Source organism: Corythoichthys intestinalis, chromosome 10, assembly GCF_030265065.1.
Source record: "Corythoichthys intestinalis isolate RoL2023-P3 chromosome 10, ASM3026506v1, whole genome shotgun sequence".
Lineage (NCBI taxonomy): Eukaryota > Metazoa > Chordata > Actinopteri > Syngnathiformes > Syngnathidae > Corythoichthys > Corythoichthys intestinalis.
The window spans coordinates 55,627,453-55,654,492 of NC_080404.1; the positions used below are offsets into that span (position 1 = coordinate 55,627,453).

General features: G+C 39.1%; 1 protein-coding gene across 2 annotated transcripts in view; it reads left to right on the forward strand.

Annotated features, from left to right (window-relative positions):
* The first annotated feature begins 5,377 nt into the window (after positions 1-5,377).
* Positions 5,378-27,040, forward strand: part of LOC130923203 (oocyte zinc finger protein XlCOF6-like) — a 28,509-nt gene continuing 6,846 nt past the window's right edge. The window contains exons 1-4 of one of the 2 annotated variants that reach the window (XM_057848725.1): positions 5,378-5,756; positions 14,233-14,598; positions 21,352-21,486; positions 25,427-25,792. In XM_057848725.1, the coding sequence (XP_057704708.1) occupies positions 5,750-5,756; positions 14,233-14,598; positions 21,352-21,486; positions 25,427-25,792 (874 nt within the window). In that variant the 5' untranslated portion in view covers positions 5,378-5,749. The remainder of the gene's footprint in view (positions 5,757-14,232; positions 14,599-21,351; positions 21,487-25,426; positions 25,793-27,040) is intronic. The other variant, XM_057848726.1, reaches the window with a different exon arrangement.

Here is a 27,040-nt window from a genome sequence, read left to right on the forward strand (position 1 = left end):
ATCTGGGCCATAGACTTCATAATACTTGACATGACACGGGAAACGGGGCCGAGCCGTAGGGGGCCTATTTTAAAAAACTTCAAATATTTTCAAAACCAAAGCTGCTACTGACCTAAAACCAAAACAGGCACCCACCTTAGCCATATATGAGTCTCCATGAGCAGCGGCATCAAAAAATTCAAAGTCGTTCCCTTATAAAATCATGATTATTTTTTTATATAAGTATAACAAAACTTAAAATGGCTATAAAGTTCTCAGATTTCACACGACATGCACAAAAATCCCCAAATGCATAGATAATAACCTATATTTTAAGGATCAATAGCAATATTTAACATATAATCTAAGTTTTCGACTTAAATAGCAGCTTTTTTTTTTTTTTTTTTACCGCAAGTTTTCAAAAGCTAATAAATCACTTAGTTTACCATCAGAAATGTAACACTTGATGAAAACATGCAGAATCAACTATAAATATGTAAATAGATTCTTAATAAATTTTACATACAATCACAACTTATTATAGAATAGAATAGCCCTTTATTATCATTATACAGTTATACAATGATCGGCCACTTCAAGGCCTTATTCGTCCTCGCTTCTGAAGTCACATGCTTGGAGAAATTCGCACGAAGAGGGACCTCCAGGAACTCCGGCAGGTGCTCTTGTGCTTCCTGCACATCAGGGAGTCCCACAGCGACATTCCGAAGAACGCCATGTGGGCTATAGGGAGAGATGGCTGCTTGAGGACCGCCCGGCCCGTCTCCAGGTCTCCCGTGTCCTCTGGAACATCTCCTGGATGTCGGCCCTGTGTGTTACTGTGTTTCTCCTTGCCCGTTCGACCGCGTTGGGGTTGACGACCGTCATGATGAGCCCGACGCTCTGCTTCTCGATCGAACAGCGCGACAGCACCTTTTGGGTCAACTTGTTGCCGGCCTTGACAGACTTGTAGTTCTGCCATCTGGCCAGCACCTTCCGGCTCCAGATTTGGGCCGTCCTCATCCTCCCAGGCTCCTAAACGACATGTTTGTTTCAGAAAGATAGGGCGGGAAACACTCAGGTGACTTGAAGTTCTGCTCTGAGACCCTCAATTTGGCCAACTTTCAAAATTGTCCGAAATGCATGTGTGATACATCATTGGAAAGCTTAAAATCTCAATTTTCTGGGGGAACAAAAATTTTGAACAGGAAGTCATTAAAAAAAAATTTTTTTTTCAAACAGCAAAACCCTAATTGGAGGCGAGAACACGCGAGAGCAGAATTAAAGACGCCACGATTTTAACGAGATATTATCGCGTACTTACCTTGTTTCGATCCAAAAACTCCATGTAGCATGAGAGTCAAGACACAGCTGTGAATGGCCACAGCCGGATTTTTTTTTAATTTTATGGGTGAAACATGGTGATATAACAAGGGTCGCGGTGCAGAAATCGCAGACAACAAGAAGTGGTTTAGATTTTCTTTTTCATATAGTTATCCTTTTAAATGTTATTTTTCAATTTTTTTTTTTGTGTGGATCAATTATTTATCATCTGACATATCGGGGAAAATGCGACAGTAACAAAAAATATACAATTAAGCGATAGTAATGACGTACATATCCGTGACTTTTTTACAGACGCCAAATTTTTCATTGTGACGTAATTCGTTTAAAAGTTTAAAATATGCGAGTCAATAATTTTTTAAAGTCGTTTTTTTTTTTTTTAACTAAAACTTAGACATCAATTAATGATTCTAAGCTAAAAATGACAGACATTTTGAATAATAAATATAATTTACATTCTTTTTGTGGCTAGATTTAAACAAAAGCTGTTGCGCGACGTCTGTAAACGGGGGTTTTCAGGGTAAAACGGAAAAATTAAAAACAGTTTGGGGGCTTCATGCGCCATGAATCTGCTATTGCAGCATAAAGACATATTGTTCTATCAAACGCAACAGTTGTTTTGGCTTAAAATACAGCAGTTTCTTTTACAGAGGGGTGCAAGAGCAGAAACTTCTTTTTCAGTCTTGTCTGTGTTTTCCGCCATAGGTGTTTTGATTCATCCATAGACTTCATAATACTTGACAGGACACGGGAAAACGGGGCAGATCCTTTGGGGGCCTATTTTCAAAAACTTCAAATTCAAACATTTTCAAAACCAAAGCTGCTACCGACCTAAAACCAAAACGGGCACCTACCTTAGCCATATATGAGTCTCCATGAGCAGCGGCATCAAAAAATTCAAAGTCGTTCCCTTATAAAATCCCGTGTATTTTTTTTTTATATAAGTATAACACAACTTAAAATGGCTACAAAAGTCTCAGATTTTACACTAGATGCACAAATATGCAGATGCAAATGCAGAGATAATCACCTATATTTTCAGGATCAATAGCTATATTGAACATATACAAGTTTTTGCCCAAAAGCAAACTTTATTTAAAATTCACTGCAAGTTTTCAACAAATAATAAATAACTCAATTTTCATCAGAAACTTAATACTGAGGAAAACATATAGAATCAACTATAATAATATATAAATAGTTTATTAATAAAATGTATATTCAATCGCAACTTCTTATACAATAGAATAGAATAACCCTTTATTGTATACAATGAAATTGTGGTGCATTTCTTGCAAGTAAGTGACTTGCGAGTATAAAATCTAAATAAACAAATATAAAATGCGTATGAGATAGTCATATGTTCAGGCAGTGGAAATAATCGATGTGAATGAGCAGCAGTTTAAAAGTTAATGCCTTGAATGTTGTAGGTGAGAAAGTATTGAACATAGAATATTGCATGCAAATGAATATTGGACTATTGCTGCGTTTTCCGGTCAGCTTCCTCAACTTGGACAAGTCTGTTCCTCACCATCTCCTTTCTGCCGGTCTGCCACTCTAAGGCCTTGTATGTCCTCGCTTCGGAAGTCACATCCTTGGAGATGTTCGCACCAAAACAGTTGGAGAGGGACCTGCTGATGTGCATTTTTGCGTTAATTGCGTCAAATATTTTAACGCGATTCATTTTAAAAATTAATTACCGCCCGTTAACGCAATAATTTTGACAGCCCTAATAATTTATGTTCTATAATTGCAATTTAAATTTGCTAATAAAATCCAGACATTTGTTCTGGAAGTTCTCAAAATGCTTCTTTAGTAGTTTTTAAAACAAATATTTGTATCGAACGTTGTATCACCTGAACTAATACACATGAAAGTTTATATGGAAAAAGTCGGCGTGATGTCACGATGACATCATCTCGCATAGCAACGTCGCCATTTTGAGAGGGGGCACGCACAGGTAAACATCCGTAGACAAACGTCTGAAATTGATATATTTCAGCTGTGTTTTGTCTTTTTTTCATAAAAACGTCTTAAACATGACTTATTATTATCACGAGTCACTGCCGACAGATGTGAGGAGGCGATACAACTTAAAATTAGCGTGTATTGGCCTGCAAATCTGCCCATACAAAGTCGCAGCTGATAGCTGGATGAACAATCCAAAGGAATTGCCTCCAGTGGAGTTCGGAAACATCTACAACTACCTCATAAAGTCACCCAGTAAGTTGACCTTTTTCAGTTACGTGGAATATGTACTGTGTGGAACTAAGAAAACTGGTAGTATATACGGAGTGATTATTTCTGCCGTAACCGGTAATTCGTCTCCAGGCGTTATTTAGCCGTGAATACGTCACGGCAAAATAATCAATTCCCACCAGGCCAATAATATACCGATTGACCGAACAGAGCAGTTCACGGCAAAAGAAAAATAACGCTTTGCAAATTGTCGGTTCCAGTAATAATAACCACTGCCTAGTCTATTGAATCCAGCAGCTAATTGGGGCAAAAAAAATCGATTAAAGTTTACTCACCAGTAATAAAATGTCGGCTGCAAACGTAAATATGCCTGGTCCACGGAACCGCCTTCTTTTACTGTTCCTCGATGTATTGCTTTCGGCCAATTGCTTGTCATTTTCTTCTCACGAGGAAGAATGAAGAACTTCAAATGCGGCTCCGAACTCTTCCTTGTGTGACAACCCGCAACACGGCAACTTTTAGTCATTCCGACGGAAAAAAAGACTGCAAATAAGACAAAAGTTCAACGTGTTTGTACTACAATGCACGATAGAACAACTGCTTGTGACTCGTGTTTTGCCCCCATTTCACTATGGCGACGCTTTGTTGTGGCTGGTGACGTCATTAATTCCCGGATGTCTGACTGCGAGAATACGTCAACTCAACACAGATTTATTTTTGCATTGATCATTCAGCTTATCAATCAATTAGGTACATATTCTTGAAAACTGTAGCCCTGACACCCGTCCACCCAATCTGTTTGGTCTTATTAGTGTCCTGTCCACAACAAATAGTGTACATGCAGGTTCTGCTGTTATATCGTCCCTACCAATATCAGTCTTTGTCAGTCACGTGCCCAAGCAAGCGGACACGCCCCCATGCGCCATTTTGAATGTACCACGGATGTAAACAAGCCAGAACAGGAGTAGCTTCATCCTCCGACGCCACATTACTGCCTCCAACTTCATCGCTGGATATAAAAAAAACTCCCTCGTTTACGGTATCAGCGCTTACATTTAAAAAACTATAAATCCCTCGAAGCTCACGGACATTTAACGAATGGCTCGGTGCAGGATCTCCGCATTTTGACCGCAGGACTGCGACAACACAGTCGTCACTCTCGTTGCTCCTCTCAGAAACATGATACAGCTCTTACTTGAACATTGTTGATCTTGAATTGTACGTTGAATATCATCTTAAACATCACATGATTAAAACAGGTGAAGGAACGGTCATAATGACATGCAAATTCATGTATATTGTACATTATATTGTTTCAGTGTTGACATTGCCAAGCAAAGATGTGCATTTCTCTCAATGCAGGACTTATCATGTGAAGTGGGACAAATTTACTTCAACACGTTATTCTACAACTACTGTTATTTTACTTCATATGCACGGTTTATACAGTAGTTCCTTGTATAGCTATTTTCTGTTTACCATTGTGCTGCTGCTGTGTTTTGAGAATTTTAGTAAAAACTATATTTCTAAAAAAGTAAAACTGTCAAACTTCTCGTTTTGTTAGCAAACATTGTATTTCCTATTCAGTGTTTATCTCCACAAAATTGTTTGAATGTAATTAGTAAAAAAAAAAAAAAAAAAAGTACTTTTCACTATCAAAACCAACACTAGCTCTCACTGCTCAGTTGTTTACAATAAGTGAGCACTCAAAACGGCGATTCGACCCCACAATGCACTGCGGCTTTTGCAAGCGTTACGTCACCTGACAAAGACCGATTGGGAACAAACCTACGCCCTTAGTTTAATTTTTTTTTTTTTTTTAAATCCCCGGTAACTTTGTACTGCGTATCATTATTATTTTGTGTTATTATGTGTATTTTTTTTGGTTTTATTTTACGTTCATGATGTCATCAATACTCGCCGTCGCGTCCGATTGTTCATTGTACTTTGGAAGTCGATTGCCTGCTTTGAATTGGTAGTGCTAAGAAAACAATCCACTTTTCATCTCTCTTTGGCCCTATTGCGTAAAATAATCTACTGAAAAGTGTAAAAAATCTGCGGACACGCCAAGAATCCGTTCAATCTCGCTTCTGCTTCAAGTCGCTTGGTTGTACGTGGAAACTTCGAGACCTGCTTAGGTTAGCATAACCTAGTTTAGCCGCTAACAAAGTGAACAAACAACGCGCTTGGATCAACATAACGCCCAGCAAGCAAACATCAATTCCCAAAAATGTCAGGTGAGTTGAATCTATACTCACTTGTTTCGCAAATTCCATACATTACAATTTGATTGTTAGCAGATGCAAAATGTATGACTAGTGCCATGTATACTCTTATGAGGTTTTTATTCTATCTTTAAAGCGTATATGACACCGAAACTGAAACCTTAAATAGCATTATTATTGGAATTCAAATCATATATTGAGACGATACAACTATAGACAGTGTTGTTAATTTTACTTTTTAAAAAGTAATTAATAACAGTTACAAATTACTTCTCCCAAAAAGTAATTGCGTTAGTAACTCAGTTACCTGAATTAAAGAGTAATTAGTTACTTGGCAAAGTAACTAGTGATAATTTTCATGTTTTGTTTTTTTCTCTCAAAAAAAAAAAAAAAAAAAAGGTCACACAATGTGAAATTTAAAGGGTTTTTGGGACAATTGGCCCTAGCCCAATTCTTTACCCTCCACTTAACTAGACACAAGGGTATTGCGATAACTAGATAGTAACCTTTGCTATGCTAGGGGATACCCAGGACTTGAACTGTATCTATTCATCTTTGTTGCTTCATTTCTAATTGTGTATCATATTGCCTCTGTAAAGCCCTTTGAGACCTCTGTTGTGATTGTGGGCTATACAAATAAAATTGAATTGAATTGAATTGAATTGAATTGAATTATGTGTGGAAGTCATTTAAAGTTGTGAATCAACCGTTAAAGTTGTTAAAATTGCTCCCGCTATTGCATTAGTTCCCTTCTGTCATCTGTAAGTTTTAAAACTGTTTCATCTTTTAAAGATAGATTTAAGTCAAGATTTTGCCGATTTAGGACCATTTTAGATTTAAAAATAAATAAATAAATAAATTGGTTCGCTAGGAAGGATCTCTACAACAGAGCCTTCCTGAGAGGTCTACTGCTTTAAGATGGCGGCTGTTTACGAACGCATGTAGTCCTTAAACATGTTGCCAATGCAGCCGTGTCTAACATATGCATCTAGTTCTATAATATGTGATATTTACCGTATCGTGGGCGTAGTTTTTAGGGCCACAGTCAGGTATTATTGGAGCCACCTAGCATCGCGTTTGCAACGGCGTCTTCCCCACTCCTGCTCTGCTCTCTCGTCTCCGTGAGTCCGTCTCTCTGACTTTTTTTATTCAACCAGCTTAGTAACGCACGCCTTTCCCGCCTCAGTAACGGTAACGGCGTTGCCAAGATGAGAAAATTACTTAATTAGATTACTCACTACTAAAAAAAATAACGCCGTTAGTAACGCCGTTATATTGTAACGCCGTTATTAACAACACTGACTATAGATAACAATTTGGCAAAGCGCAGATGACGAGAAATGCCTCTTTAACCAGGGGCGTCACTAGGTTTTAAGAACTGGGGGGGTGGGCTTAGCCCCCAGGAGTTACACAGGATGTAAGTGAACGTAGCATACAAATAGCTAACAAAGTTTGATAATTCATATTTAGTTAATCATAGAGGCTAATGCCATGACTTTCACTCACAACCAGTGTTGGGCACGTTACTTTAAAAAAGTAATTAGTTACATTACTCACTACTTCTTCCAAAAAGTAACTGAGTTAGTAACTGAATTACTCTATGGCAAAAGTAACTAGTTACCAGGGAAAGTAACTATTTCCGTTACTTTAAAAAGAACTTGTTGTATGTCAAAGAATTTGAAATTTTCTGAGCAGTATTCGAGTCAGTGGAATAGAGAAAAACAGACAGGTAGTTAACTTGTTAGGTGCTTCAGCAGATTTGAATTGCTTACCACAGATGTCGACAAAAGCTTTGCACCGGGACATAAATTACTCATTACATGCAGGTTCTTCCCTTTAATTTCGACAAACTTGAAATAGTGTGTATATCTCCACCTCTTAAAGGACAATTTTTCTTCTGAATGCTCTGCCATCCCGACCCTGTGCATCTGTTTTGCGTGTGTGTGTTTGCCGCACGCGCTGTTCCGGTTTGCTTGTGAAATCACCGGCTCTGATTGGCTTACTATGACACATGACTCTACCCCTCAGCCAGTCACAATCACTTCCATCGCATCTCTCGAGGGGCTGCATTTAGGTAGGCTCGTTTCCCGACATTTCACCTCACCTTCAAAGCGTCAGCCGTCCTCAAGATGGAAGCAGAATGATTGCTGGCTGACAGTGGGAGATGGGAACGAGGCTAGCATCAGGTGTAGCAAACAGAGAAACGTTACCAAACTTTGGAAAGCATTGTCTAATTGAATGAGCAGGGACAAACAGCTTGGAGTCAGAAGTACGTGCGCTATTCTCGAACCTGAACGCACCCCAAGTCTTGGATGACAAATCAACAGAGCAGAGAGTCGACTCGACACGGCTGGTAGTTTCTTCAATTTATTCAGAGTAAGTAACGCACTGCTTTTGACTGTCAGTAACGGTAACGGCGGAAAAAGTAATTAGTTAGATTACCCCGTTACTGAAAAAATAACGCCGTTACGTAACGGTGTTATTTATAACGGCGTTACTCCCAACACTGCTCATAACACAGGAATTGTTCTGTGGTGGATGAATGTTGTTGAGTCTCGATGGCCCGTTGCGTAGACGTGCTCTCGTGCTCGGCTGCTCGTGGCTCGGCAAACTCAGCCGGAACGCGCACGGCTCTTAAGTGTATGTTAACTTTTTAGTCTGTGCCGGAAACTAGGGTTGGGAATCTCTGGCATGAAGCCGATTCGATATGTATCTAGATACACAGGTTACGATTCGATTAAAAAAACGATACATTCTTAAGGCCGAGCGATTCGATACGATTCGATACAGTTTAAGAACGATACGGTTCGATACAGAGTGAAAACGATACGATAGTAAACATTTGTTGTGTGTGTTCGTACAGTATTTTAAACATATTAAAAAAAAAAGATTAAAAAGTAAACAAAAAAAATTCATACCAATGTTATGTTTTTAATGGAAAAAAAAAATAAAGCTTACGATATAACCGTCATTTTTTTGGATGGGATTGATAATAAAATAAAACTCCAGTGACAGACAACAATAAAGTGCAGTAATTTAATTTAATGTATTTCCTGGTGTTTTGAACACAATAGGTAAGTAATTTAAGTGCAAACTTTCAACGTGAACATCTTACAAGCAAAAAAAAAATTAGTTATATGCAGCAGCTCTAGAAAAAAAAAAAATTAAACCTGCTAGTGTTATCATTAGAGGTGTGCAAAATTTCCGATTCTTAGATTATTCGCGATTCGGCCGTGGAAGATTCGAGAACGATTCACAAACATCCAAATTCCGATTATTAAAATATGCGAAGTAAAGCGGAAGTACACAACACTCAGCGCGCCGCGCGGTCTTCGGGACGGAACGGAGCGAGAGTAGCTAAACATCATGCTTCCCATTACCCGGCCCCTCGGGTAATGCCAATGCTCAACTCACGGCTCTAGCTCAACTCATGCAACGAGATAAAAAAACACAACAACATACCTGACTGCTGCCGAAAAGCTGCTTCAAAGTACTGTACATCCATGTAATGTTACGGTGGATATCATTTATATAGGACTAGATGCAACATAGATTTGGTAGTGTTAGCAGCACATCTACAAAAAGCTAGATGCGGGCGTTGTAAACGGCCGCCATCTTAAAGCAGTACACTTCCCTGCAAGGCTGTTGTAGCGAACCTTCCAAGCAAACCTAATTAACTTTTTATCTAAAATACTCCTAAATCTTTAAAATAGTTTTAAAACTTTCACATGTCGAAAGTAGACAAAAGGGAAATTATGGAATAACGAGAGCAATTTTAACAAATTTAACGGTTGATTCACAACATTAAATTAATTGAATGTAGTTTAAAGCTGCTGATACAGAATGGGGACTGGAGTTTTTTATTTAATGTTATTTTTGTATATTTGTTTACTGCTATATGTTAACTTGATACTGAAATAGTAGTGTGGTTTAGCCTGAGAGTATTTTTGAACAATTTTGGAACTAATGTACAAAACATTAAAAAAAAAAAAAAAAAAAAAAAGAGGGAAAAAAAGGAGGGGGGTGCATCAATAATCGTTTTATAATCGAATCGGAGCCTCTGAATCGTAATCGTAATCGAATCGTTAGGTGCCCAAAGATTCCCAGCTCTAGTTATCATAAATAAATAATAAATTATGCTTTACCACTGGTATAACTGGGGGAGTAAAAACATGGCATTTTAGACGGACAGGTCTATAATCATTGCTTTCACCTTATACACAATAAAGTCATTAATATGCCTGTGCTTCCACATTTTTTTATTCCTCATGACTGCCTACATCTTTTTTGAAGGGCAGATTTTTCTTAAGGAAGATCAACTGATCCACATGATCATGTCTAAGTAGACTGCGTTTCGTGGAAACAATATGCCGCCCTTTCCACCATTGTAGTGTGTTATTTTTCAGGGTTAATAACTCACGATGTCTGTACCGCTTCACACAAGCTCTGTCCCATTCGAACAGATCTGGCTGCTTTCGTCACTTCTAAGTCCGACTTTAGTTTTCCTGGGTGCGTTGAAAATCAATCGCTGCACGCCGCTGGCGTGGTGCGCAAACTGTCCATTGTTTTAGCATGTTGCTTCGTTACCACTACTAGTTTCGTTTTGGGCTGTGAAGAAAACGCTACGGAGCGGGCGTTACAATGGTTTTGTTAGCTCTCGCGTTGTTATGACATGCCCGTGACGATCGGGTAATGACGGCGACTACCAGCGGTTCTGCCTGAATGAATGGGAAGTTAAGGCAACCACGACGGCGGTCACCATCTACAGTGCCTTGCAAAAGTATTCGGCCCCCTTGAACCTTGCAACCTTTCGCCACATTTCAGGCTTCAAACATAAAGATATTTAAAAAATTTTTTTTTTTTTCAAGAATCAACAACAAGCGGGACACAATCGTGAAGTGGAACAAAATTTATTGGATAATTTAAACTTTTTTAACAAATAAAAAACTAAAAAGTGGGGCGTGCAATATTATTCGGCCCCCTTGCGTTAATACTTTGTAGCGCCACCTTTTGCTCCAATTACAGCTGTAAGTCGCTTGGAGTATGTTTCTATCAGTTTTGCACATCGAGAGACTGACATTCTTGCCCGTTCTTCCTTGCAAAACAGCTCGAGCTCATTGAGGTTGGATGGAGAGTGTTTGTGAACAGCAGTCTTCAGCTCTTTCCACAGATTCTCCATTGGATTCAGGTCTGGACTTTGACTTGGCCATTCTAACACCTGGATACGTTTATTTTTTTAACCATTCCATTGTAGATTTGGCTTTATGTTTTGAATCATTGTCCTGTTGGAAGATAAATCTCCGTCCCAGTCTCAGGTCTTGTGCAGATACCAACAGGTTTTCTTTCAGAAGGTTCCTGTATTTGGCTGCATCCATCTTCCTGTCAATTTTAACCATCTTCCCTGTCCCTGCTGAAGAAAAGCAGGCCCAAACCATGATGCTGCCACCACCATGTTTGACAGTGGGGATGGTGTGTTCAGGTTGATGAGCTGTGTTGCTTTTACGCCAAACATATCGTTTTGCATTGTGGCCAAAAAGTTCAATTTTGGTTTCATCTGACCAGAGCACCTTCTTCCACATGTTTGGCGTGTCTCCCAGGAGGCTTGTTGCAAACTTTAAACGAGACTTTTTATGGATATCTTTGAGAAATGGCTTTCTTCTTGCCACTCTTCCATAAAGGCCAGATTTGTGCAGTGTATGACTGATTGTTGTCCTATGGACAGACTCTCCCACCTCAGCTGTAGATCTCTGCAGTTCATCCAGAGTGATCACGGGCCTCTTGGCTGCATCTCTGATCAGTTTTCTCCTTGTTTGAGAAGAAAGTTTGGAAGGACGGCCGGGTCTTGGTAGATTTGCAGTGGTCTGATGCTCATTCCATTTCAATATGATGGCTTGCACAGTGCTCCTTGAGATGTTTAAAGCTTGGGAAATCTTTTTGTATCCAAATCCGGCTTTAAACTTCTCCACAACAGTATCTCGGACCTTCCTGGTGTGTTCCTTGGTTTTCATAATGCTCTCTGCACTTTAAACAGAACCCTGAGACTATCACAGAGCAGGTGCATTTATACGGAGACTTGATTACACACAGGTGGATTCTATTTATCATCATCGGTCATTTAGGACAACATTGGATCATTCAGAGATCCTCACTGAACTTCTGGAGTGAGTTTGCTGCACTGAAAGTAAAGGGGCCGAATAATATTGGACGCCCCACTTTTCAGTTTTTTATTTGTTAAAAAAGTTTAAATTATCCAATAAATGTTGTTCCACTTCACGATTGTGTCCCACTTGTTGTTGATTCTTGACAAAAAAAATTAAATTTCATATCTTTATGTTTGAAGCCTGAAATGTGGCGAAAAGTTGCAAGATTCAAGGGGGTCGAATACTTTTGCAAGGCACTGTAAGTGCGCTGTGTGGTGAATGACTCAAGCGCAGCATGTGAGGTAAAAGCTAAATTATTATTATCATATTAAACAATGCATTGAAGCCGATTCTTGTGCTCGCGATAGCCGGATTCTATCTCTACTATCGGTTCATTGACTATTTAATGGCTAATTACTGTCGAATGGTAACTTTACTATCGATACAGCTGTATCTCTCACCTGTAAAACCGGATATCCGGTCGTATCGGTTTATCGTTCTCAAGCTTACCGGAAACGCGCATGGCAAAATATCTTTTCCCCCCGGAACACAACATGCCCCACATAAGTTCCCTAGGTGAATTCTGTCAAAAGGTAGTGGTCACCACAGTTCCCAAATATTTGTGAATAACACATACAGTGGGGCAAATAAGTATTTAGTCAACCAGTAATTGTGCAAGTTCTCCCACTTGAAATATTAGAGAAGCCTGTAATTGTCAACATGGGTAAACCTCAACCATGAGAGACAGAATTTGGAAAAAAAAAACAACAACAGAAAATCACATTGTTTGATTTTTAAAGAATTTATTTGCAAATCATGGTGGAAAATAAGTATTTGGTCGATACCAAAAGTTCATCTCAATACTATGTTATGGACTGACAACTGAGCCTTCTTGGTGACGATGTCGCTTGGTGAAGTACTTAGCAGTAGGGCTGCAGCTATCGAATATTTTAGTAATCGAGTAATCGACTGAAAATTCTATCGATTAATCGAGTAATCGGATAAAACAAATATATTTTTAGGTGAAGAGCAATTATAAATATACATGAGAAAACAAGACATTTCATCTAATTTTGAACCATTTTCAGTCAATCAATGTCTTTATTTTCGATGTATATTGTTGAAAACAGCCAACAATTGCATCTCAGATGTAACTAGAATTAAAAAAAAAAAAAAAAAAAAAAGACTAATTCACTGCTTTCACTCAAAAAACTTTAGATCTTATTACAAAAAAATATATATATATCTTACCTAAAAATGCCGTTACGCTTGATAACACACATCACCTAAAAGTTTGGATTTTTTCCCACGTCTTTCAATTGAATTTCTCTTTGTGTCAAGCCATTTTTAAGTTCTAGTTAAGTTTTAAGTTAGTCTAAACTGTAAGTCCTGATAGGATTTAGAGTTTTTGCAGTGTTCAAAATAAATGTATGATACAGGCTGTATTGGAGCACATTAGCACCAGTGCTACTTGGTGTTTTATCCAGCAATGACTACTGAGCTAAAATTGATAGTTAGCATGATTAAGTTTTTATTTTACACCCTCATCACTCCACAATGCTATGTTATGTTAAAGCCTGTATGTAAGACACGTTAGCCAAGCATCGACAGTGGTCATAATTAATAGAAACCTAGCCCTCCGCAGGGCTAACGTGACTTCAGAACAGGAACGTTAATCTTATTTATTAGCGCTTAGCGCTCTTTATTAGCGCTTAGCGCTCTTTATTAGCGCTTAGCGCTCTACTGCTTTAAGATGGCGGCTGTTTACTAAAGCTGCCCAGACGCGGCCGAGTCTGTCATTTAGCATCTAGTTCAACATACATGTGATCTCTATGAGACGCATGAGACGCTACCTGTACCAACGTAGCATCGTATGGGCTAGTATTTAGCAACGTCGGCGTTGTTTGTGGCGGCTGTCGGCTGCAGTAAGTTTTTTTTTTTCCCCCTTCTTCCTCTCCGCACGTGACAGCGCGTTGTCCCGCATTAAAAGTAGTCCGAGCAAAACGTGATGCTGAGAGCTGTCAAAATAAACGATTACTCGAGGTGAATAAAATTACTCGGATCAGTTTTTAAACTCGAGTTACTCGAGTTGCTCGAGTACTCGTTTCAGCTCTACTTAGCAGTGAGCAAATAAAATGTCCTACCCATAATAAACCCAAACACAAAAAAGATTGCTTCAATTAAAGAAAACATTTTCAATGAAAAATTTCGAGATCAAAATTTTTCAAAATTTACAAATGCGGGCAAAACAATCCCACTGTACAGCCTTGTAAATATTTCGGGGATTGAATAAGGCAAATAAAGAAATCAGATTTGGCTCATGTGTGATGATGGTCTTGGTCTTGCAGATGTCAGTCAAGAGCAACGCCAGGAGTTTGCTCAGACCAAAGAAGAGGAGGAGGAAGAAGAGTTGTCACACATCAAGAAGGCAGAGGACGACAAATTCGTTCACATTAAAGAGGAGCAACAGGAGTATTTGATTAAAGTTGAGAACCCCAACATTGAGGAGCAGCAGCAACCTTATGCCCTTAAAAAGGAGGACGTGAAAGAGGAGGTCTCCAAGTGGACTGGTGAGCCCTTGAAGGTTGAAAATGGAGGTCCGAGCAGAGGAGCGGAGCCTCCCAGTGGCAGCAGCAGCAGTTGTTCAAAAGAAGGATCCCACCTCATCGCTCAACCATCAGAGAATGACGATGCCACATCACACTCGCTGTTCTGTGAGTATCACGTTACTCACCTTGAGGGGAATGCGGGGCTCTGTCTGAAGAAAAAGCCGGAATTGTCATTTGGTGGTGGTCGTTCAATCCATTTCGTCTTTATGCGATAGTGCAGGGTTAGGAACCTTTTTGGCTGAGAGAGCCATTAACACCACACATTTTAAAATGTAATTCCTTGAGAGCCATACAATATGTTTAAAACTAAAAATGTGCGCATTTAATGTAATATCAACTAGGGATGTCCCGATCCAGGTTTTTGCACATCCAATCCGATACCGATATTGTTTTACACTTCCGATCCGATACCGATACTGACCGATACCGGCCTATCTGAGCATGTATTAAAGTTATTTAGCCTCCTTACTTAGTTGTCAGACTCATGTTGAAAAGGGTTTTAGTACTCTTGATAACAACTAGCCAGCTGAATTAGGTGAGTTTGAATAACACACAACGGTTGGTATCAAGAAACTGACCTGTTTCTTCAGTGACAAACACAAAACATTATAAATAACAAACAGAAATGGCATAGTCAGTCAGTAAAACGTGCAAATAATATTGTAAACTGTCTTAAAAAAGCAAAACACACCAACAACCTCAGTGGAAAATCCCACATACCCCCCAAGCTATTAGATGCTTTTAATGTTTCGTGCATTAGTTACAAAAATGTATAAAAAGCCTCTCAGGTTTAAATAAACGACTATTTCAGTATCAAGTTAACATTTTAAAACAGTAAATAAAATACTCAAGTCCCCATTCTGTATCAGCAGCTTTAAACTACATTCAATTCATTTAATTTTGCGAATCAACTGTTAAAGTTGTTAACATTGCTCCCGTTATTCCATAATTTCCCTTCTGTCTACTTTCAACATGTTAAAGTTTTAAAACTGTTTTGAAGATAGATTCAAGTCAAGATTTTGCCCATTTAGGAGTATTTTAGATAAAAAGTTAATTAGGTTGGCTTGGAAGGTTCACAACAGCCTACTAGGGAAGTCTCCTGCTTTAAGATGGCGGCTGTTTGCTAACACATGTAGTTTTCCATACTTTAATGTTGCTAACGCCGTCGAGTCTGTCATCTTGCATCTAGTTCTATATACATATGATATCTATTATTTACAGTAAAACGACGTTGACGTAGTTTGTAGCGGCTGTCAGCAGCAGTCAGGTATTCTTGTGTTTTTTTTTATCCAGCGGCATGAGTTGAGCTAAAGCCGTGAGTCGAGCATTGGCATTACCAGGGTCTATGACAAGCATGAGGTTTACTCTCGGGACGCAATGCGGTTGCGCGCTGTGTATTAGTTCCGCTTTACTCGACATATTTCAATAATCGGAATTTGGATGCTTGTGAATCGTTCTCGAATCTTCCACGGCCTAATCGCTCAAGGATGTAATGACGGCTGGGCATGTTGTACCGTGGTTCTAAGTGTTGGATGGTGCGTCTTTACTCACGAGAGATAATGGCTCGTCATCCAGAATGAATTCTTTGGCAGTGACTCTTGTTATTCCCTGGGCTTTGGGACCTCTCGAGTGCCAGTTTGTCACACATCGCAAAGGTTTCTGCCAGTGTTAGTTGCGTAGGACCTTTTTTTTTTGTCTTCGGTTTTCTTAGCATACTCCTCATATTGTTTGTGGTGGTATTTCGCTAAATGCTTGATTAGGTTGGTTGTATTAAAACTTCTCACAGCTTTACCACCACACTTGACTTTATTGTGGCATATGTTGCACTCTGCCTCTTCGTCTTTGTCGTCCTTTAAGGTGAAATGATCCCACACAGTTGACATTTTTACCAATAAAGTCTCTCGGTAAATTGGGCGACGGTAATGTAGTGTGTTGAAGGTGTGCCGTAAAATGCGGACCGGATTTTAGGGAAACCGAAGCAAAAACTAGAATGGATTATGTAAATTGGTGCGCTGGAAAACCCGGACCGGACTTTTAAAAACAAAAACTGGATCGGAAGTCTGGATCGGAATTTTTCCGTGTCGGCCGACCCGATACCGACGCGCATTTTTTTGCCCATATCGGCGTCCGATCCAAATATCGGATCAGGACATCTCTAATATCAACACTTTTAAAGTGTTTAATAACATTGTTATGCTGTTGCTGATCAATGATGAATATTTCTTACCATTATTTGTAGTCTGGTTGATACTTTGTGAGGTTAAGCTTCATGCAGGCATTGAGAAACTTGGGATTCGTCTCTTTCCACGTTCACGAAGAAGCGCCACGAATCCTCAGAACACCATCAGTGCACACCGCAACCAGTTTATCCATCGGTAGATTTTTTTCTTTAGCCAACTCAGTGAAGGACTTAAATAAATCCTCACCTGTTGTTGTCCCTTTCATAGTTAAAACCTTGCAATCACGCTGAACTGGGATAAATTACTTACATCTGTTGACTCATCCAAAGCGAAAGACAAAAACGTTGCCGCATTGATGTCCTTCACTTGCCTTGCCTCAATTTGATTTGACATCATGATGGTACGATCGTGAACAGTTCTTGCCGACAGAGGTATGTCTTTTATCCGTTTAATTATCTTGTAGACGCAACAGGATGTATGTTTGCCACTTTCCCACCAAAATTACTGCGAACCGGCTTTATAGTCGACGGTGACGCGCAAAGACGTATAACGAAACTTTTTTTTTTTTTTAGATAAAGACTTGTCTGCGAGCCAGATGCAGCCGTCAAAAGAGCCAGATCTGGCTCGCGAGCCATAGGTTCCTGACCCCTGCCAATCCAATCCTTGTGTGTCCAATCCTTGTTGTGTGAAAATATGACGGACTCATTTTTACATCAATTAATCACAGTTAAATTGATCAAAATAGAATCCACACAGTAAAAGCTAAATAAATGTCTCTATTTATTAGTGTTGCACCGATACCATTTTTTGGCCCCAATACCGATACCTGGCCGCGCAGTATTGGCAAATACCATACCGATACCACTTCATTTGGAATACAGTATATATACAATGGCATTGTTGTCACAGATTACTTGAAAAAGTAATTTAAAAACTGATTACGCCTCAAAAAAGTAATCTAGTTACTTTACTGATTACTTCATTATCAAAGTAACTAAGTTACTTTAAAATTAAACTATCAGTTACTTTTTACCCATTTTTCCCCCTTTGCCGCCTCAACATAAGAATGACAACAGAAAAATGTCATCGCATGTAATTGACTTTCCGATGATTGAATTTAAAGGGGAATATCAGAATTTTGCGCTAGCTTAGCCACTCCGGAGCCCTGAAACTAACAAATATCTCACAAACTGCTTGGAATTTGTTGAAATCAACTCCACAGGCCAACTAAACCCCGCTAACTCTTTAAGATTCAAGCCTCATGTCAAAACTTCTGAATTTCGGGTTATGGTTAACAGCATATCAGTGCCAATGTAAAACAATGCAAACTGACGGCACAATAATCAACAACACACAAGTGGATTGTACGGTGCAATAAACACAAAAAGGTAGGTGGCGGGCGCGGATGCACGTGCAGCCGTGCACATTAACAACCCGGAAGTACTCCTCTCAACACACACGCGGTCAATTTGGCCACAAAACGTGGCGGCAACTAAGCACTTTACACTCAGTCAGACTTACAACACATCCCAGAGATGCTAAACGAACACATCACCTCACGGGATACAGTGTTTCCCATAGGATTTTTTGAAACTGTGGTGGTGGGCTGCATCGGAGTCGGACAGCCTCACCATGTCGTGCCACGGCGAATTTTACGTTACGCTACGTTACCCTATGTAATAACGCAACTTTTTTTCTCGTAGCAATAGTACGACTTACATCTCGTAGTGACTCAGGGTTGACAACCCAAACTGTTGAAAGAGCCATATTTGATCCCCCCCCCCCAAAAAAAAGCAACTGATACAGTATGTCTGGAGCAGTAAAAAATTAAAAGCTTTGTACAAGCCTTATAATTATCTATACTAGCTATATTAGCCTACAATAGAAATGACTAAGTTGGCTAGAAATACATAATTAGCCTTCATGATTAAATGTTTATTTTCCCTGCAGTGGATCCTATAGCGCACCACGTGCCTACTCTGTTGTACGATGCCACCACAAGTTTTTCATTACAATATTAATGAATTGAAAGAATGTTTGTGTCATGTTTGTCCTCCTAGAAATCCTACTAAAACAAAAAATATATTTCCCCCCCCATCTTTTTCCATTTAAAAAAAAAAAAAAAAAAGCTCCGAAGCAGCGCTAAAGAGCCGCATGCGGCCCGAGAGCCGCGGGTTTCAGACCGCCGCCATAGTCCTCCTTTTTCCTTTTTATTTGACCCTCATACGTACTACATTACCACAACAATAACAGTCCTTCTGTCAACTGACCCATTTACAAACGAGACTGTGGCGGGCCGCCACAGTCTCGTTCATTGATGGGAAACACTGGGATAAATCGGGGTACCCGCAGGTTATTAAAAGTATTAAAAAGGCATTGAATTTAGTTTTCCATTATTAAAGGTATTAAAAGTATTAAATTAGCTGTCGTAAGTCTGGAATTTTTTCACCGTGGTTTTAATTTTCAAGAACATCTCAGTGCAACCTAAATTATATCCGTGGCGAAGTTTTTTTTTTTTTTTTTTTTTTTTTTTTTTTTTTTTTAAATCCATAACAAAGATGACGCTTAGAATTTTTACGATGCACTGCACCTCGTGCGTGCGCGCCGTTAGCATGAACATCACAACAGCAGGCAATCGCACAGTACCAGGCCCGGAGTGGCTAATCGGGAGAACCGGGACAGTTCCCGCTGGGCCGGCCGTAATACACATTTTTAACGAAGCTTTCAGTTAAACTATTTACTAACGGTATGACGCAACTCGCTTTGCGCGATAAATTGTGGCCCTTCTAGCATTCCGTAGTTTGAAATTCGATACCCCATTCTCCAATGCCGCCAGCTCTTCCTCCGGGAAAGAGTATCGTGATATCATCCTGTTGACTTGATTCTGGAAAAACTTAATTTCGGGTTTTAATGGCCGAAATGGGGCACGTTGAGGCAGCATGACGAGCGTGAACCCATCTGGCTGTTGGCGCGACCCATTATCGTTGTTTTTGAGCATATTTGGATAAAAGTACAGCGATAAACCGTAAATGAACATGCAGAATGAAATCATTTTAATGAGAGCACCACTAAAACTTCCACCATGGAGGCTCCAGGCACTATTTTTGGGCACAAAGACGAAGGATTGGGGTGAAATCCACGTTCTCAGGCAAAACATAAGTTGGGCATTTTAACCCAAAACATTGCACTCTGAGGTGGACTGATGAGCGTGAACTACCCTGAAATACACAGGTGTGTGAACTGTATAGGTGCATTGGGAGACAGCCGTTTTGGTGAGTTCAATTATTCTTTCAATCAATCATTCAGTCTTTCACATTTAATTGCGGTAATTTTGTCATGAATAATATGAAAACACTCATAAGTAATGATATATTAATTTTTTATTTTTTTAAACTATATACAGTATGCCCCCAAAATTCTGAATATCAAGTAAAAGTTGTTTTATTTTGGTAGATTAAACCAACAAAATTGAGTATGTCAATTTGCATGTACCACAAACCAAAAAAAAAAAAAAATGAATATGATGAAAAGCTTCAGTTTTGTACGCACTTGCTACATGTGTAATTCAAAACATCTGCAAAAGGTTCCTCATTCTTTAAAAAGTCAGTCTAATATAAGATAAAATTATAGCTAGTACCCCAAAAATAAAATGGTAACTTCACACAGAACCTGCGCTTGAGCCCTTGAGAACTGTCAGTAGACATGCTCTTCTTCTGTGCCTCCCTTTTTACAAGTTATCTGGGGAAAATTCATATTTGATTCATCTTTACAAGTGTAAAGGAAAACTATTTTCTTGTTTCTAATGAGGCTTAAATTTGATGAACTCCTGTGCTAATAGGTGTATTTAGAAATTGAAAGATATAATTTATGCATTTTAAAAAATCGCAAGTTTACTATTGACGACATGCGATTAGTCGCGATTTTAAAAAATTAATCGCTTGACAGCACGATTATTATTACAATATTTTAATAAGGTAGGTCATGACATAAAGAGGGCCGGTCTGTGGCACAAAACTTTTTGTTTTAATCTTACCTTCAATAAATGTGCATTCTTTTGTCAAACACACTTAGTAATTGAGGTTAAATTTGATGTTCAGTGCTTTATTTTTTTTTAATATGATTCAATATTATCTAAATAACGGGTGCAAGAAAAGTATTCATTTTCAGTTGAAATGGCATTAAAAAAGGTCTTAAAAGTCTTGAATTTAGATTTATCAATCCTGGGGGGACCCTGATAAATGTTGAACACGCATATGATGTAAACAAAGCTTGCCGACTCGGAGCGATGACTGCCCGTCGTTGCTACGGCAAAGCTACGAAACGGCCGCGCATGTAGGGGGTCCAACCTTTTGCTCATACCCTCCAGAATGAAGGAAAAATACTCACCTTCATTCATGGATATCCATAGATCAACATTCCCTCGCAACGTCTCAACACTCGGCGCGAATGCCCACCCGCCTCATCAGTCACGTGACGCGAGACCAAAACAGGAAATGGCTAAGAGGTTGTCATGGAAACACGTACCATGAACCTTTTATTTTAGCATTTTCTATTCAAAATGCTCTTTGTACATGACTACAGTATTCTTCATTCTACATACGTTATGAGGCAATGAAAAAATTGTAGCGCAGAGACACTAAGGAAACTACCATCAATTATGTCTTCTTGCGTCTCGCAGGTTTCAGCGAATATCTTGGTCCTGAGCGGCAGGAACCAAAATCTCCTGGCGTTGAAGAGGATGTTGAGCCCCCCCGAATCAAAGAGGAGGAGCCAGAGCCCTGTCAAGAGGAGGATGGTATCAACAAGTGGACTGGTGAGCCCTTGAAGAAAGATGATGATCTCAGCGGGGGCAGCAGCTCAACAGAAGCAGACATTTTCAACGCTCCACATGATAGAAAAAGCACCACGTCACAGTCGTTTTATAACGATGACGGTCATAAGAAATCTCACCGTGACGACAAACACTGCAAATGCTCTCAGTGTGGGACAACCTTCTCTAATATCTATAATTGTCGTATACATATGAGGTGCCACACTGGTGCAAAACCTTTTGTCTGCTCAGTTTGCGGTCAAGGTTTTGGTAACAAGTCCACCTTACAAAAGCACCTAAAAACACACACCGGAGAAAAACCTTGTGCCTGCTCAATTTGTGGTCAAAGTTTCATTGATAAGAAAAACTTAAAAAGTCACATGACAACCCACACTGGAGAAAAACCTTTTTGTTGCTCAATTTGCGGTCGATGTTTCATTGATAAGCAAAACTTTAAAAGGCACATAAAAACACACACTGGAGAAATACCTTTTGCCTGCTCGATTTGCGGTCAAGGTTACATTGATAAGCGAAACTTAAAAAGGCACATGAAAACCCACACCGGAGAAAAACCTTTTGCCTGCTCAATTTGCGGTCGAGGTTTCATTGATAAGCAAAACTTAGAAAGGCACATGAAAATCCACACCGGAGAAAAACCTTTTGCCTGCTCAATTTGCGGTCGAGGTTTCATCGATAAGCAAAACTTCAAAAGGCACATGAAAATCCACACCGGAGAAAAGCCTTTTGCCTGCGCAATTTGTGGTCGAGGTTTCATTGACAAGAGAAACTTAAAAAGGCACATGAGAGCCAACCCTGGAGAAAAACCTTTTCCTTGCTCAGTTTGTGGCCAAACATTCTGCCATGAGAGTGCCTTAATCAAACACACAAGAACCCACACTGGCGAAAAACGTTTCGTGTGCACAGTTTGCGGCAAAACTTTCAACTACAAGAGCTACTTAATATCACACACAAGAACCCACACTGGCGAAAAACTTTTCATGTGCACAGTTTGTGGCAAAACGTTCAACTACAAGAGCCACCTTAAATCACACTCAAGAAGCCACAGTGGAGAAAAACCTTTCACGTGCTCAGTTTGTGGCCGAAATTTCACCCAGAAGGGCCTCTTAACATCACACGCAAAAACCCACACTGGTAAAAAACCTTTTGCCTGCTCAATTTGCGGTCGAGGTTTCACTGTAAAGCGAAGCTTACAAACCCACATGAGAACCCACACCGGAGAAAAACCTTTTGCCTGCTCAATTTGCGGTCGAGGTTTCACTGTAAAGCAAGGCTTACAAAGCCACACGAGAACCCACACCGGAGAAAAACCTTTTGCCTGCTCAATTTGTGGTCGAGGTTTCACTGAAAAGCACGGCTTACAATACCACATGAGAACCCATACTGGAGAAAAACCTTTTGCCTGCTCAATTTGTGGTCGAGGTTTCACTGTAAAGAACGGCTTACAATACCACATAAGAACCCACCATGGAGAAAAACCTCCTGCCTGCTCAGGTGCGGATAAAGATTGAGTCACAAGTAGGGCTGCAGCTATTGAATATTTTATTAGTCGATTGATCGATGGACTAGTTAGTTCGATCAGTCGAGTAATCGGATAAGGAACATGAAAAATTAAAATACCTGAGCTGAGCCTCAAACGGTATTATTATTATTATTTTTTTTTTTTATGACGATCTACACTCACCGGCCACTTTATTAGGTACACCATGCTAGTAATGGTTTGGACCCCCTTCTGCCTTCAGAACTGCCTCAATTCTTCATGGCATAGATTCAACAAGGTGCTGGAAGCATTCCTCAGAGAGTTTGGTCCATATTGACATGATGGCATCACATAGTTGGTGCAGATTTGTCGGCTGCTCTAGAGGAGATCTGCATGGAGGAATGGGCCAAAATGCCAGCAACAGTGTGTGAAAAGCTTGTGAAGAGTTACAGAAAACGTTTGGCCTCCGGTTTTGCCAACAAAGGGTACATAACAAAGTATTGAGATGAACTTTTGGTATTGACCAAATACTTGTTTTTCACCATGATTTGAAAATAAATTATGTAAAAATCAAACAATGTGATTTTCTGGGGGTTTTTTTTCTTCCACATTCTGTCTCTCATGGTTGAGGGTTACCCATGTTGACAACTACAGGCCTCTAATATTTTCAAGTGGGAGAACTTGCACAATTAGTGGTTGACTAAATACTTATTTGCCCCGCTGTGTGAGACAGATATGATTTTGAAATGATACATCAGAATTTTATCAGAGTACTTTAGTTCGAGTCTTGGGGTAGTGTAGTATACCTCAGAAGTGGAACGGTCTTAGGATATCCACCAGCTTTGTTTTTTTTTTTTTTTTTTAAATTTAAATCAATTTTTGAAATCAGGTGAAATGATAGCAAAAATGGGCAATTTTCAAAGTACTTTTATTTTAAAATAGTGCATCAGAGTTAAATCTGAGTACTTTAGTACAAGTCTCGGGTTAGTCTAGTGTACTTGAGAAGTGAAACGGTCCTTGGATATCTCCCAGATTTTTTTTTTTTTTTTTAATCAATTTTTGAAATCGGAGAAATGACAGCAAAAATGGGCAATTTTCAAAGTACTTATAGTTTGAAATGATACATCAGAATTTTATCAGAGTACTTTAGTTCGAGTCTTGGGATACTGTAGTGTACCTCAGAAGTGGAACGGTCTTTGGATATCTACCAGATTATCAGTTTTTGAAATCAGGCGAAATGATGGCAAAAATGGGCAATTTTCAAAAAACTTTTATTTTGAAATGATACATCAGAATTTTATCAGAGTACTTTAGTTCGAGTCTTGGGATGCTGTAGTGTACCTCAGAAGTGGAACGGTCTTTGGATATCTACCAGATTTTTTAGTCAATTTTTGAAATCAAGCGAAAAGACAGCAAAAATGGGCGATTTTCAAAGTACTTTTATTTTGAAATGATACATATGAATTTTATCTGAGTACTTTAGTTCCATGCCTTGGGTTAGTCGAGTATACATGAAAAGTGGAACGGTCTTTGGATATCAACCAGATTTGTTTTAATCAATTTTTTTTAAATCAGGCGAAATGACAGCAAAAATGGGCAATTTTCAAAGTACTTTTATTTTGAAATGATACATCAGAATTTTATCAGAGTACTTTAGTTCGAATCTTGGGACACTGTAGTGTACCTCAGAAGTGGAACGGTCTTTGGATATCTACCAGATTTTTTAAATCAATTTTTGAAATCAGGCGAAATGATAGCAAAAATGGGCAATTCTCAAAGTACTTTTATTTTGAAATGATACATCAGAATTTTATCGGAGTACTTTAGTTCCATGCCTTGGGATACTGTAGTGTTGTACCTCAGAAGTGAAACGGTCCTTCGATATATCCCAGATTTTTTTTTTTTTTTAAATCAATTTTTGAAATAAGGCGAAATGACAGCAAAAATGGGCAATTTTCAAAGTTCTTTTATTTTGAAATGATACATCAGAATTTTATCAGAGTACTTTATTTCGAGTCTTGGGGTAGTGTAGTATACGATAATCGTTGAAGCAGTATTATAAAGATGCAAATGTCCTACCCAACATGTGGTCCAAACACAAAACTACATTAGTTTAATCCCAAAAAGTTGTTTCAATTAAAAAAAAAAAAAAAAAGAAAAAAGAAAAAAATTCAAAGTAAAATAATGTTCAAATGTATTTTTTTGAGAATTAGTTTTGCATTCAAACTTTTTTTCTTTGATTGAAAAAAACTTCTTTTTTTTAAATTGAAAATATTTATTTGAAGTAACTTTTTTAAAATTGAATAATGAAGACCGAAATCTACCTCCGTACAAAGGCGAGCAAAACGATCACACTGTACAGCCCTGTACATATTTTTGGGGTTCAATAAGGCAAATGAAGAAGTAAGATTTGGTCCTTGTGTGATGACGGTCTCGGTCTTGCAGATGTCAGTCAAGAGCAACGCCTGGAGTTTGCTCACATCAAAGAAGAAGAGGAGGAAGAGTTGTCCCACATCAAAAAGGAGGACGACGACGAATTCGTCCACATTAAAGAGGAGCAAGAGAAGTATTTGATTAAAGTTGAGAACCCCCACATCAAGGAGCAGCAGCAACCTCATCCACATAAAATGGAGAATGAGGACCCTCCATTTGTTAAAGTGGACGACATCTTCAAGTGGACTAGGGAGGGTACGAGTGAGGCCACCGGAGGGGCGGAACCTCCCATTGACAGCAACAGTTGTTCAAGAGAAGCAGACGACCTCATTGCTCAACCATCAGAGAGTGACGACGCCACCACACACTCGCTGTTATGTAAGTATCACGTTGCTCACCTTGAGGGGAGAGCGAGGCTCTGTCTGAAGAAAAAGCCGAAACTGTCCCTTGGTGGCGGTCGTTCAATCCATTTCGTCTTTATGCGGTAGTGTGTCCAATCTTTGTTGTGTGACAATAGGACGGGCTCATTTTGACGTGAATGTATCAATTAATTGCAGTTAAATTGATCAAAATAGAATCAATCCACATAGTAAAGGATAAATAAATGTACAGTGGTACCTCTACATACAAAGTTAATTCGTTCCAGGACCTTGATTGTCAATCGAAATGTTCGTATGTCGGGCAGGATTTTTCCATAGGAATACATTGTAATTCGATAAATTCGTTCCACAGCCCAAAAACCTACACTCATGTGCCGGTACTATTACAAATAGCAATTACACAGAGCAAAACAAATAAATTATGAATAAAAAATGGAATAATAATCATAACAACAATCAGTAATTTAAAAAAGCATTTTTATTGTCACCTTAAAGTGCATGTGACACGAAAAAGCATGTTTATTTCATAATACACGCAGTATTTTATGCTCCTGAATGATATGGACCGCTTGGATATGTGTGGAAGCGATCGCTATATTTATTTAGTTTTTTTTAAATCCCGCACCCGTGACTTCTGGCAACAGTCTCGAGTTGAGAAAGAGGGCGCTGTGACGTGTACGGTAGAAGGAGTCCTCTTCACTATAAAGCCGTACTGTTGTATGAGAAGAACTAAGGATTCAGCTGATTTTGCGGATTAATACGTTTATTTTTCGCATCACGCCAGCCAAACGGCTGCAGAAAAATCTTGCTGTATGAGGAAGAGGTGTGTGCGCCTTTTAGGAGTTTCAAAATTCAAAAATCAGATTAAAAGACTTAATTTCTCGTCATCTGCGCTTTGCTAAATTGTTGTATATAGTCGAATCGTCTCAAAATACGATTCTCATTCACATAATAATGGTATTTAAGACTTTTTTTTCTCCTGTCATATACTCTTTAAAGTGCGTATTACACCAAAAAGCATGTTAATTTCATATTTCACACGGTATTTTATGCTCCTGAATGAAATTGACCGCTTGGATGAGTGTGGAAGCAATCGCTTTATAAATTCAATTTTTGAATCCTGCGCCATGAAAATGAATGATTTCCGGCTCCAGTCTCGGGTTTAGGACGAATGCAAACGTGACGTCACCCGGGTCAGCGTCTCACAATACAGCATTGCTTTATAGCATGCAGATGGACTGCGGAC